The sequence below is a fragment of the Callionymus lyra genome, chromosome 8, assembly GCF_982586985.1.
Source record: "Callionymus lyra chromosome 8, fCalLyr1.hap1.1, whole genome shotgun sequence".
NCBI classification, from domain to species: Eukaryota; Metazoa; Chordata; class Actinopteri; order Syngnathiformes; family Callionymidae; genus Callionymus; species Callionymus lyra.
Window position 1 is genome coordinate 8282212 of NC_141825.1, and position 14756 is coordinate 8296967.

The window sequence follows — 14756 nt, forward strand, 5'->3', positions numbered from 1 at the left end:
AGCATTTGTTAAACAAAAAAAATGCTATTTTTATTTAAAATAAACAATTTGGGAAAGCCGAGATGATGATGCAATGCCACATTGTGGATGTATTTTCAGTCTCACATGAAACGCACAGAATAAATGTATATTTTATCTTATGATATATGAGTTCACCACCAAAACTGACAAACAGTAACAAAATGTCTTAGAAAAGTCAGCTAATTGTCCATCACTGATCCGAACCTATTGAAAAACATAGTGTTAGTGTATAAAGTATATAGTGTGTTTATTTATTATATAGTGTATTTATTTATTATGCAGTGTATTTATTTATTATATAGTGCATTTATATATTATATAGTGTATTTATTTATTATATAGTGTGTTTATTTATTATAGAGTGTATTTATTTACTATATAGTGTATTTATTTATTATGCAGTGTATTTATTTATTATATAGTGCATTTATATATTATGTAGAAAGGGTTGGTCATTGAACATTTTGTTATGGTGTCACTTACTTTGTTAAAATATTTGTGTGTGCGTGAGTCTGACTCTCCTGATCTAGACGTCGAGTCAGCGTAATCCGACAGGTTCAGGGCAGCTGGTCATCGTGATCACATGACATTCATGTATCCTCATTATAACATTTTTCACTGTGGCTTAAACTCACACGAACACAGTTCAAAGTGTTTTGATGGATCTGGCGACTCACGTATGTCTCGACCCACAACACGATTGATTACAATGATTTTATTTTACATCACAAGTTACACATCAAGACCATTTACTACATGACACCAGAGGTGATCAACAGTGTCATGTAGTAAATGTTCTTCTCTCCAAGATGCAGTAAGTCCCTCATCATGACCATGTTTTCAACTTATTACTTTAGAAAGTTGCTCTGAAATCTGGGCGAACGAGAGGTTACGAGAGTCCATTATGACTGTTATCACGGCCCGCTTTGTTTATACAACGAGTTCCTTGGAGGTAGAGACCATTGATAACGCACACTGACAAACCCCCAAACCCCCTTCAACAAGATTTAATCTCCAGAACAACAAAGTGTTTTCAGTGAGCTTAAGATCATTTTCTAATGTTAATATTTCAATGAAAAGAGAGTTTTGTACAAACACACACTGATGATACAATAGAGTCACACATCACAATAACACACACACACACTGATGATACAATTGAGTCAAACATCACAACAACACGCACACTGATGATACAATAGAGTCACACATCACAACAACACACACACTGATGATACAATAGAGTCACACATCACAACAACACACACACACACTGATGACACAATAGAGTCACACATCAAAACAACACACACACACTCATGATACAATTGAGTCAAACATCACAACAACACGCACACTGATGATACAATAGAGTCACACATCACAACACACACACTGATGATACAATAGAGTCACACATCACAACACACACACTGATGATACAATAGAGTCACACATCACAACAACCCTTTCACATTTTTAAAGCACAATACAAACGATTCACTTCTATTCAGGAAATAATTAAAATTGAAACTTCAACGTCTCAGGTTTAAGTCACCTAAGTCTTGCAGTAACACTAAACAACTGCAGGCGGCAGCAACACCTTCTAATATTCCACCAGAGAAGAAGTCAACAGCTACACCGGCGCTAATGCTAGCTGGCATGAGAATCAAACTAAGAGCATTAAAGTGTTCTGGAATTTAAAGATGAGTTCCTCAGAAGACAGACACGGAACCAAACGACCTGCAGACGACGTAAGCAACGCGTTAAATACTCACTTGACTTGTTTTTTCTCGACATCGTTTGTGTTTACGCTGTTGTCGTGCTAACTGTGTTAGCATCTGCTCGTAGTGCTTGTGGAGTTTTTACAGTAGATGTACTTTGACAAAAGTGTTAAAAACAAACTGAAAGGTTCGTGTTAAATTTTACAGGATGGCTCGACTCAATGGTCTGCAGCAGATTTAGGCAGCGATGAAAGGAAACAGAAGTTTCTTCGTCTGATGGGAGCCAGCAAGGTAAACATGTTTATTTATAGAGAATATTTGTATTATGTTCTTCACGAGTGTGTGTGTGAGCAACAGAAAGAACACACTGGACGACTCGTCATTGGAGATCACAAGTCAACGTCTCACTTCCGCAGCGGTGAGTCTCTTCTTTTTGTATTGTTTAGACATAATTTAATGTGTGTTTCTGCAGGTAATGCGTCGTATTTCGCACTGTTCATGAGACTTGAAATTAATTTAATGTATCTGCAGATACTTTCATAAGCCCTATTCGCACGGTATAAGTATTACCTGGGGACCTCTGTGTTTTGTAAATGACCTCCTCTGTGTTATTTTAAGTGCATTGGGCATAAGCGATGTCTGAAAGTCATTTTTACTGACATTAAGGTAAGGTAAGGTAAAACTTTATTGATTTGATTGAAAAAAATTTTCCAATAGCCAGCCATTTTTCATAATAAAAAATAATAAATAAAAAATAAAATAAGAAGAAGAACATAAAGAGAAAGAACAAGATAACACAATCTAAGTCTAAAGATAAAGACAAAGAACATAACAGAAAAATAACAAAGACAAAGGATACAAGACATCCAGATACTCTCACTCCACTCCTGCCCCCGAACTCAGAATTGTACAATTTAATAGCCCGATGAATGAATGAGTCCCTGAGTCTATTTGTTTTGCACCTGGGTAGGAGCATTCGTGCACTCATTCTGCTTCTCTGCTCACTGATGCTGAGAGGATGTCTGTCATCATCCATGATGGACAGTAGTTTGTTCAGTGATCTCCTCTCAGCAACTGTCACCAGTGAGTCCAGCTTCAACCACAGAGCCAGCCCTCCTGATCAACCTGTCCAACCTGTTGACACTCTTGGACACATTTCCACCCCAACACACCACAGCATAGAACAGGACACTGGCCACCACAGACTGGTAGAACATGCAGAGGAGCTTCTTGCAGATGTTAAATGATCGAAGCCTCCTCAGAAAGTACATACCTAGAGATACAGATGTAAAAATCAATTACTAAAAGAGAAAGTTAGTATAACCAAGTGTTCTTCGTTTAGAGAAGATAAAGTGGACAACCGTTTATTTATTATCCGTTCTTACAGAAGAGACACAGTCTGTTACAGTGGTGTAACCGAGTGTATTCGTGTGGGAAACAACGAGGCTAGAACTTAGTTTGTAGCTGTGCAGCGCGCACGTCTTTTTTACTTTCGTCAGGTGGAACACCCCCCAACGAAAACAAACTACTTCCTTTTCAACCTCTTCAAAATAAAACGGTGGAAGTAAATATTAACACAATGGCGAGCGTCTATAAGTCCGTTACAGTGGCATATATGCCGCATTCAGAATTACAAACGCAGACTTTCGGATTCACACGGGACTAGTATTATCACCCGACGTCTGTGTTTGGTGAATTACAGTCGGTCATTTGCAGTGGAATTATTACAAATCACAGACACATTCACACGGGATTACAACTCAGACATTCTCTAATACAAATTACCAGAGGATCCCAGGTAATACTTATCCCGTGCGAATAGGGCTATAGACACATGTTGTAACTGTTGAAAATAAGAAATTGAAGAATCCATATTTTACCGTCAGATGCTCACAAGAGCACAAAAACACAACACAACCTGCTTCGCAACAGTAGTACAAATATTTAAGGTACAGGATGTAGGTATTGTCAAGAAGCTGTTGATATGATGTCTATCACGATACAGGGTCAACGATACTATATAGTGTGATACTGTTGTGATACTGTCGCTCTCTGTGGTGCAGGAGCAGCTCCGTCGTTTTACCCTTGAATACACGTGTGTCGTGCAAGTTCTGCTGTCAATGATATTTTAAAATGATTAATATAACATTAGAGAGAATATGGTTTACATGAGCTGCTTGGTGGAGGTCTGCACTCTCTTCATACAAAATAATTTAACTGTCGAGGACAAAATATATATTTACCAAACTGTCTCCAACAGTTTTCAAGTATTAGTCTGACTGTGATGTTGTCTTTACATATGTTCGATCTCTCTTAACCAACCATCATTTTGATTCATCTCTGTCCCTTATCTTATCTTAAACACTCACAATATCAACATGAATATTAATCCTCTTGGATTTAAAAAACAACTAGAGTTGTTTTTGTCAAATGTGTTTATAGTATCCTATACAAGGATACCATGTATAGTGATAGTGTAGTATTAAGTATATATGTGTAGTATTGTCGAGTACTTGACTCTGATGTTGCAGAATTTACAGACCACATGACTCTTGGCGAAGTTGTAACTGCTTTCATTTGTTTTCAAACCAAAATATGTCCAAATATCAGCTTTAAATGCTGCTGGAGTCACTGTATCCTCTCGTCCTCAGTCATCATTCTTCCTTTAGCTGTGGAGGATGTAACGACTGCTGCCATCTAGAGGCCGGAAGTGTAATTGCAACACAAACATGAACCAAAGGCTGTTTTGTTAATTGTTAATGAAAAAATAACAAGTTTACTTTTTACACTTTATTAAGATATAAAAACTTTTGCTCCAACTTTGCCTCAACGTTTTATAGTTATTTCTATTCGGTAAAGTATTTAAACAAAATTATGTGTGATTTCACTGTAAAAAAGTATCTCTAGGTCCTCCAAACACTGATATTGCCAATACGGTTCCACTAACAATAAAGCATAAATACAGATGTAAAACTAGATTTAGATCAGAATCAGAAACTTTTATTGCCAGGGTTGTGAACACAACACGGGGATTTGTTGTGATGTCAGTACAGGATAATAAAAAAAAAAGAAACACAATAAACAACAAAACGGCATATAAATAAATTATGAATAACTAATCAAAAGAAAACGCATTGTATAAAACAATATTCATGATCGGAGCAGACGAACAGAAAGATTCTTGAACTTGATGTTCTGTTCGTTGATGTTTATACAGACAAAATAAATTCTGAAAAACAATGTTTTTATTTGTTTTGATTCATCTAAACTAAACTTTCACAAAATCGATCGACTCCTCTGGCTCTAATGAACGTCTCGCCATCCTCTTGAAATCACGTTTGTGTTGCTGAAGGTTTCGTGTCTTGATCTTCTCTGCAGGGAACGAGGACCAGAAGATCAACAAAGAGCTGGAGAGTCAGTACCAGCAGGGAATGGACGGGAAGTTGTCGGGCAGGAACCGCAGACACTGTGGTCTGGGTTTCAGCGAGGTGAGGCCGCGTTGCAAGGTCGACTATGAAGTCGTTTTGTCTCAGATTTAAAGAAGATAAAACTCTCGATGATGTTCTTGTAGCCGGACCCGACGCCGGATGCGATGCCGGCGCCGACAGAGAGTGAGACGAAGGAGCCGGAGTCCACTCCCGACAAACTTCCCACCGACTCGGGAAAGGAAAGAAAAGATTCAACTGACGTTCAAGAACGAACCTCGAGCGAAGACGAAGACTCTTCCGACGACAACGAAGACGACAAAACGGCTTCTTCAAAGTCCAAGTAGCAGCAGAACTGGAGCTTGATTTGTTCTGGACGATCATCGCGTGGACTCGATCCTGCCCCGTGTGTGCGTGTGTTTATAAATAAGTTCATGTTTTAAATGATTTTCTTTTGCTCATCGTGTCTGTTGTCGTAACTTTGATTTATAAAATTGAGTTTTTCCAAAAAATGATTTCGGTACATTTTTAAAATTCAGTCTCTTATCATCAGATCAAATATGAACGTAGAGCAGAAGAAACAAAGAGTAACTGATAAATAGTTTATATAAAACTTCAAAATAATGTACCAGAAATGTCAACAGGTGCAATTAATGTCACTTGAAAACCTTAGTTTAGCCTTTGGTTTATTCTCTTCTATTTCTGATTCTAACGAGAGTTTCGTTTGTACAAGAACAAAAAAACAATTAAGGATAAATCAAATACTAACCAGTGGAACAAACAAGTTAAACCAGATGTGATCATTAAAGTCTTTATTTACCAACATGTGTTAAACAGGACATTTGGATTATTGTTGACATTTATAGTTTATCTTAAACGTCTTTAGTGATCAACAAAACACACCCGAGCTCAATTCAATCAGCTCCAATCATGAAGTTTGAAATCATGAGAGAACGAAAATGTATTTGACTTTTTATATAATTAATAAATTACAGGACGGTTTTAATAACAAAAATAATGTTCAGACGTTTACACATTTTAAGTGAATTCGTTACATTGTTTTCAATAATGTTAGACACAATCATGACTTAACATCATTTAAAGAGATAAAAGATTTCAAGGCCATTATTTTTGTACATTTGCTTGATTATCTACAATACTAACTAAGATTTCCCGACTGAACGATTTCAACAACTTAACTATCTCGATCAACTTTAGTTATTTGGTCAAAAACAAGATTTTCCACTCGTTAAATCTGAAGATGTAAAAACTGATTCATGTGACTGATCCACAGATGTCACGACTTTCAGGTTAAAAAAGACGATAATGTCAGATCGAAGAAGATTTTAAAGGCACAGAGATTAAACTCAAAGTTGATTAACATCGATATTCGACTAGAATCAGTGAAACCTTCAAATCAAATTAATGATGTCAAACTCATGCATTAGATCCATCCGTCAAAACTACATAACATCTGGAGTCAGATCAGGCGAGTTTTAGATTTGAAACAAACGATCAGTAAAAGGCTGTCGGCAGTTATGACGCTTGTCGCCGCCTGGTGGTTGAAGGCGGTTACATCTTGGACGCGGCGTTGACGGCAGAAGGACGAGAGTAAACACGCACCGTGTTCTGAAAGAGTGAAACATCAACTTGTCAAAGAAGGTCTTGAATGAATGAAAGTTCTTACCTTCTCAGCTTCTGCGTTCATCTTGTTCAGGTGCCCCTGGACTCTGTTGGCGTAGTCCTGGTGAACGTCCTTCAGGCGGGCGACCTGTCAATCAAACATTGACAGCTTACATCATTCAAATCAAACATTTATTCTGGTCCAGAGCATTTGTTTTCTTTTCTCTTTTATATAACGTCTGTATTTTAGCTTCAGAGACTCACAAGTAAATACCAGGGAGTCAAACGTTACGATGTTTTCGATCATGTCAATAAAATCTTGGACGATACATGTAATAACAAGTTCAACTCTGACAGGGAACAAAGTAACAAGCGTCTGCAGTTTTTCTTTTTGTTTGTCCTGTTTTGTTCAAACAGCAAAAGCAAACATAACGAAGGTAAATAAACATGTTGCACATTTGTTAATATTTTTAATATCTTTATTATTATATCTGTCAAATGACTGATTGACAGATATTGATGGACCTTTATGTGGATGTTAATGTTATTAATTAAACGTAATATTTATAATAACTGTTTTGTTTTTTTCTACAATCTTTTCTTTTTTTAAATGGAATTAAGTCATTATTTTCGAAATATTTAAAGTCTGTATTTTAGCTTTAGTGACTCACAAGAAAATACCAGTGTCCTCAGATCAACGTCTACACACCTACCTAATATACACAACTACCTACACACACCTATTAATACACATCTACACACACCTAAATAAACACCTACCTATTAATACAAAACTACATACACACACCTAATAAACACCTACCTATTAATAAACAACTACCTATAAATAGGTGTGTGTGTTTTCTTTTTACATTTTTTTATTGAATTGAAGGCTTTAGTTATTAGAATTAGAATTCTATGTGTAAAAGAAAAACATTCAAAAAAAATATTCAATTTCTTCTTTTAATTATTTGAATACAATAAATGTAACTTTAAATAACCAAATTATTAAAAACTTTTAAAATAAATATTAAATGTTTGGATAAACAACATTTGTACATTTTTGACATTTGAAATGTTAAATTATATCATTCAATATTCTTTGAAGATTTTTTAACGCTTGTTCATCATCTATATTCACAGTTTACCAACAGCAGGAGACGTCAACACCGAGTCTGGTTCTGCTCCAGGTTTCTTCTAAAAGGAAGTTTTTTTTGCTGGGATATGTTTTTCTTTTCTCCAATATAGTCTTAGTTAAAGTGTCTTTTATCAAAATAAATAATTTATCAAATGTATCAATTATATTTTATTTTGAGTCAATCGTTGAATAATAAACAAGTGTAAAGTAAATACAGTAAGAAAAGGTGTGACGCACCATTCGCTGCTGGATGAACATCTGCGCCCCCTTCAGGCCTCCTGCCAGGTTCTTGCAGAGTCTCTCGCGCTCGTCTTCGTTCAGCACTTGAGTGTAGAACGTGCGAACCTGAGACACAAAAGCACGTTCAACTGGTGGTTTCACACGAAGAGATGAAGAAGAGTTTGTACCTGCGTGACGTTGTCTTCGTCATCGCTGTTGTAACGCGCCACGTCGCGCGACACCTGGAACTTTGACTCCACGCAGTGAGGCTGCACGTCCGGGGTGCTGAAGCTGTTGGGGTAGTAGTTCGGAGCGCCCCCTGCAGGCCACACAGACATGAGACACGGATTCGTTTCCTCGGAACGTCGAGCTCGAGCCGACCTTGGTTGTCGGCCATGCACATGGGGCCGTCGCGCTGGTAGTTCGCCACGCGGGCCCTGTAGGGGCAGTTGACCGGGATGTGCAGGTAGTTGGCGCCGAGTCGGTGCCGATGCGTGTCGGGGTAGGCGAAGAGTCGACCCTGCAGGGAGTTAAAACGCAACGATGTTTTAGATCATGTCAATAAAATCTTTGACGATGCATCGTCATAACAAGTTCGACGACGGTGAACCGAGTAAAAAGCGTCTGCAGTTTTTCTGTTTGTTTTGGTTTGTTGAAACAGCAAAAGCAAACAAAATGAAGGTAAACAAAACCAACACCTTTCACATTTGTAAATAGTTTTTATATTTTAAATACATTTCTACAGCATAAATGTCAATTTTAGCAACTGATTGACAGATATTGATGGACTTTCATATGAATGTTAATGTGATTAATTAAAGTTCATATTTATAACTAGTCTGTTTTGTTTTTGCCCGACTTAATTGTTTAATTTCTACAATCTTTGTTTTTTTTAATTGAATCAAGTCAATATTTCCACTTCTTACTTGCTACATTTTTTTACTGTACATTTTTTTACAGGACTAAAGTGTTTTTTCAATCGACTTGAGCCTTTGATTCCAAAACAAACCAAACATCATGAACTTAATCGTGTATATGAACTAAATTAGTCGTGTTTTTTCTTTCATAAATATTGTGTTAAATCATTAATTTACCACAAACGCTTCTTTACGCCCCCTGCTGACTAAAGACGGTATTGTTATGGTCTGAACAACATGTTCATCACACAAACTGGACTCAACTCGCCGCACAAGTGTCTTGAAACCAAGTCAATTGTTGATATGGTGACGTATAAATGTCGGTGTTTAAGATAAGATAAGGAAACAGAGATGATCGACGTCAACGATACAAGCTAAACTGGAATTGGTGGTTTGGAGAAGAAGAGTAAACAGAGATAATTGACATGAGTTTAGCCTCAAAACATAAAAATCATAATTCATGTTGGATGAATGTAGATTTTGTTTGGTTTCAACTTGATCCTCAGTGTCAACAATCAAAGATTGTCAAGCTCAAAAATACACACACACACACACACACACACACACACCCAGATGCACATAAATAAATGATGAAATTTAAAAATATAGAATAAATGAATTCAATAAAATTATTCTCTTAAGTGAAGAATCCTCATTTTGGTCGATTGAAAAGAATTTGCAGCAGATATTGATCAATGCTTTTACATTAAAACAAGATTACTCTACACAATCATTGAAGAAGAAAGTTGTAAATCACCTGCAGCATCTTGTCAGGACTGGCCTCCACACCCGGAGGCATGTTACTGGGGTCAAAGGCCAACTGCTCCACCTCGGCAAAGTAGTTTCCCGGGTTTCTGTTCAACACCATTTTTCCAACTGGAATCAGCGGATATTCCTTTTGGGACCAAACCTTGAACGAGAAAAAAAACAGTTCAAACAGCTCAAACGTCCATCGTTCGTCATCGTAGGTTCAGACTCTTCCCTCACCTTGGTGAGGTCGAAGGGGTTGAACTGGAACCTCTCCGCCTGCTCAAAGGTCATGACCTGGATGTAGCAGGTCCATGAGGGGAAGTTGCCGTTGGCGATGTTGTTGAACAAGTCCGCGAGGGCGTAGTCGGGGTGAGAGGACGCCAGGCGTTCTCCCTCCTCCACGTCCATGTTCTTGATGCCTTGATCCGTCTAGAAAGATCGTCATTTAAACTTCATACCATTATCAAATCTTCACACATCTTTATATCTTTGCTCTCATTCATTCATCTTCTTAAAAGATCACATGCTTTTCATGTGATCTTGTTTTTGACAAAAGCAAATACGTTTTTACAAATTAAAACCTTCATGAAAAAATCTCTACATTCAAAAGTCTCTCCAGGGCCGCGTGTCTGATCATGTGGTGGAAGATAAAAAGTCTCACCTTGAAGTGGAACTTGCAGTAGACGGGCGCTCCGGCAGCGTTGATGAGTTTGAAGGTATGGGAACCGTATCCGTTCATGTGGCGGAAGCCGTCGGGCAAACCTCGATCGCTGAACAGGAACGAAACCTGCGAGACGAACCGACAGAAGACGCGAGTCACGATACTTCAGAATATAGTCCAAACACACAAAACATCCTTCCATCTTTAAATCAATGAACTGTAGAGGCTCCTTTTTCACAGTTTTCACCTTTAGCTGTGACAAATATTGTGAAACCACAACAGCACATAGTCTTGTCGTGGAAGATACAACTACGGACCTGATGGAACTGGAGCTGCACATCCTACACTTGAATATGTGAGATAGTTTTACAATAAATTACGAAGATTTAACGTGTGGATTTATTTTGTATGTATCTTTCTCAGACTATGGTCACAGGGCACTAACAATCAAAAGCAATTTTTTTTTTTAAAGAAACTGGCAGCCAGTGAAGAGTTTTAACGATCAGGGAAATGTGAGTTCTTCTACTAGAGCGGCGCAGAATTCTGGCTGCAGAGTTTTGTATTAACTACAGGTGAGACAGATCCTTCTTGTTTAGACAGGAAAATAAGTAAGGAGGGATAAGGATGGTAGATTTTATGTGTGAGAGGAGAATAATCAATCCTGAAGCGACGCAGAGACGCCAGGACCTTCAAAACCCTCTCACCTGATGCAGACACTCGGGCCTGAGGCTGAAGAAGTCCCAAACCATGTCAGGATCTTTCAGGTGGGTTTGAGGGTTGCGCTTTTGTGTGTGGATGAAGGAAGGGAACTGCATGAGAGAAAGTAAAAATGCTCATTTGAAATGACAAATCTAACCCACATTATACAAACTAGAGATTTTGCTCAGTCACGGACCAGCATCGCGTCTCGGATGAAGAAGACTGGAGTGTTGTTTCCCGTCAGATCCCAATTTCCTTCTTCAGTGTAGAACTTCATTGCAAAACCTCGCGGATCTCTGACGGTGTCGGAGGATCCAGATTCTCCAGCTGAATAACAATAACAAGAGATTATCAGATGCTGTTGTTTAAACAAAACTTTTAGCACAAACCTGCATAAGAGTTTTTTAAACATTGAAACAAATGTATCGACACTAATGGTAACAAACTACTCAGTTTGTTAACCAATAATCTTTTATTTGAAGTGCTTTTCACAAAATATCTTAATATCTTAATAGTTCATATCTAAACAGGAGAGAAAACACAAAGTCTTTACTTATTTTACCATCATTTATTGAATCATCAGAAGAACAACAGAACATTTTCAGAAAAGTTAAACAATAAATTCCATAATTATCAGATTATTATTAAATAAATAAAAGCCAAAATGTGCTCAAACACGTACTCACCCACAGTAGAGAAGCGCACAGCAACAGGTGTTGTTTTGCCGATGTGCTCAAACACCTTAGCCTTGCAGTACTTGGTGATGTCATGGGTCACCTCGAAGTATCCAAAGGCTCCTGCATGATGAGGAGAATCCAAGCATTTATCCATGTAGTTAAATAAGTAAATTTGTCGGCTCAAAATTGACTGGAGCTCTAAAATAATTGATTGGATCAGCCATGTGTCAATCAAAACAGCTGATTTGAAAGATTAAATTCTTGAAGAAGTGAGAAGGATGTTTGTCATCAACTCATGTTAGGAATTAAACGTCATTGACTGAAAATGGTTTTATTTTGCTAATCCACCGACACACTTTACTTTTATAACTTGTTTCTTTAAAAGTTGGTAACAAATATAGAGAGAAAATGTGTTTCTTTATTCGTATCTATTTAATACTAAAACTAGTGATTTGTATATTGTTGTACTCGACAGGTGAGGTCTCACCTGCCCCTTTCGCATGCACGACTCTCTCCGGAATTCTCTCCCGGTCGAAGTGGGCCATTTCATCCGTGAAGACGACATCCTGGACCAGCAGAGGGCCTCTGGGTCCAGCTGTCTGCAGGTTCAGCTTGTCCCCGATGGGATTTCCACCTCCTGTGGTCAGATGGTCTGGTCTCTGTTGGAAACACTTTGTCACGTTAGAAAGTATCAGCGACGACAGTCTTATAGTTCACAGGTTCAGAGGCCAGGGATATGGATTTATGCTTATCTTCATTTAAGAGAAACTTGTCATCAGTTGTTGTTGTTACTGACACAGTTTAATTTTTGCTGTAACACAGTAGTTGAAGGTATTACTGAAAAGGCAAAATATTTCTCAGTACCATAATATGCAAGTTTTTTTTAATTAAAAATGTCTTAGCGAGAGAAGCAAAGGGGGAAAAACCTGTTTGCTCTTAGACATCTTTGATTACATTTAAACTAATTTGTGTCCGTTTTTTGTCTCAATAAAATATAGCCATAGCTCATCTTTATTCGGCCTAGAGTAGGATCTCAAACTTGCAGCCTGATATTCAGCAGCTTTAAGTTTTTTATGTGTGAAGAATTGACCTCGGATCGCCCTGACAGTTGAGTTTGAGAAACACCGGCCTGGACTTTCACTTGTATAGCTAAAATGACTTTTTATGAACATTATCATTATCGTTATCATCCACATTTACACCTCAGTGATTCAAGTCAGACTCAAGGTGGTAATAAACAATGATATAAAAGAATTGACTGAAGTTTTAAAGAGTATCTGTGTCTCGACTTTATTGATCTGTGAGTCATAAATGTAGCACCATCATAGTGCTGTATTGAAACACCAAGAGCTTGTGAAAATAATGTAAATGTAATATACAATGCGTGTAACCCTTTACAATTTAAAGACAGCATTTTTATAATGTAACTTATTACTTTAAAATACGCTACAAATGTTGTATTTTGAAGTCACTTTCCCAACATTGATTATTATCTTTAGTGTTTTATTTCAAGTCGTTTATGGCGGAGATAGTTGACCCAGGACTCAACATATCCAGTTAAATATTGGATTGAAGCAAAAAGTTTGCAAACTGTAATTTTAACGCAAACAAACACGGTGAGATTCAAACTATCTTTCTCGAGTAAACATTGGGACTAAAACCAACAACCTCTGGTGCTTTGTTGTGTCCAGCGATGTTGTAACGGGGTTAAAGTTCAGTCACAATCTTGCTCTGTGACCTTCTTAGAAACAAGACTAGTCCATGTTTTTTTAATGTTTATTATTGCAAATAAACATGCGAAGTAGCATCGGTTAGCATGTTAGCTCCAGGTGCACACAGACAATAACAACCACAGAAAACGCTAAACTATCAGATTTTATCAACGTAACCTGGTACTTTTTTTTTTCGAATAAACTGACATTTCTCTGCATTAAAAAACACAAGTAACATAACTAGCATAAAAACTAACAACTGTCACCCTAGACGACCTTTCAAAGAAATATGACAAACCTGAGTCGATCTGTTCTGCTTCCATATCTTCATCTGGTCCGTGGCTTTATCTCTGGAGTCAGACATGTTGTTTTTCTGCAGGTGTTTGACCAGGAAAGATGTTCGACCAGAAAAGACGTTTGATAAGAAAAGACGATGAAACGAAGCTAAAGTAGGAAGTTGCTAATATTTCAGCACCAGGCCCCGCCCCCTCACACCCTCCTCTCATCCGATTGGCTGCTGAGTCCCCTGACCTAGTTTTCCTGCCAAATTAACTTCTTTTTTTTTATCTTTAAAAAACACATTAACATGAGTTCTTGAGATTATTTACTCTCGAAATATCAAAACTGGACAGGCTTGTTCCGCAGATACTTTTGAAATAATGCGCAAACAACTCATATTTGGTTAATCTTTTATTTAATTATATTTATTTTCACATCTATATGGAAGAAACGCCAGTATTTTCGATATTATTACTTTTCGACAAAATGTATTATTTTATTTCTACGATGTCTAAACCTAACCTCACCATATTATCTTCATACCTTCAATTAAAAAGACGTTTTTTATTTATTTTAAAACAAGTCCGAAGATTTAGCAGACCGTCTCTAGTTTAACGATCAATAGTTCATTTTACTCAACTTAACTTTATTTATAGAGCACTTTTAAACAACAGCAACAGTTGTTTATTTCCCCACCAATTTATTTTATACTATTACTTATTAAACCTTGCCTCATTTTATTATAGCATTCATAACCTTAAAACCGGGCAAAAATGTTAATTTTAAAACAAGGATTTAGAACTAAATGTCTTGACAGGTTCTATAATAGCTATAAATGATCAAACAACAACAACAATAACAATGTTTTCAAACATCTCAGTCTCTAAAACATAAACATAAATATCAAAATC

The 14756-nt window shown here is 37.2% G+C and overlaps 2 protein-coding genes across 2 annotated transcripts; one reads left to right on the plus strand and one right to left on the minus strand.

Annotated features, from left to right (window-relative positions):
- The first annotated feature begins 1550 nt into the window (after positions 1–1550).
- On the plus strand, positions 1551–5631 carry c8h11orf58 (chromosome 8 C11orf58 homolog). Its single transcript, XM_087797507.1, has 5 exons — positions 1551–1775; positions 1953–2036; positions 2103–2163; positions 5124–5233; positions 5317–5631. The coding sequence occupies exons 1-5, from the start codon at positions 1728–1730 to the stop codon at positions 5515–5517; spliced, it is 504 nt and encodes a 167-aa protein (XP_087653633.1). The 5' UTR covers positions 1551–1727; the 3' UTR covers positions 5518–5631.
- Positions 5632–5967: 336 nt separating this feature from the next.
- Positions 5968–14025, minus strand: cat (catalase). The gene is made up of 13 exons (XM_087796597.1): positions 13865–14025; positions 12342–12513; positions 11864–11974; positions 11374–11504; positions 11183–11287; positions 10479–10604; positions 10055–10246; positions 9825–9977; positions 8532–8670; positions 8339–8469; positions 8169–8276; positions 6858–6941; positions 5968–6799 (listed from the first exon to the last, which is right to left on the minus strand). The coding sequence occupies exons 1-13, from the start codon at positions 13928–13930 to the stop codon at positions 6743–6745; spliced, it is 1575 nt and encodes a 524-aa protein (XP_087652723.1). The 5' UTR covers positions 13931–14025; the 3' UTR covers positions 5968–6742.
- Positions 14026–14756: the final 731 nt, after the last annotated feature.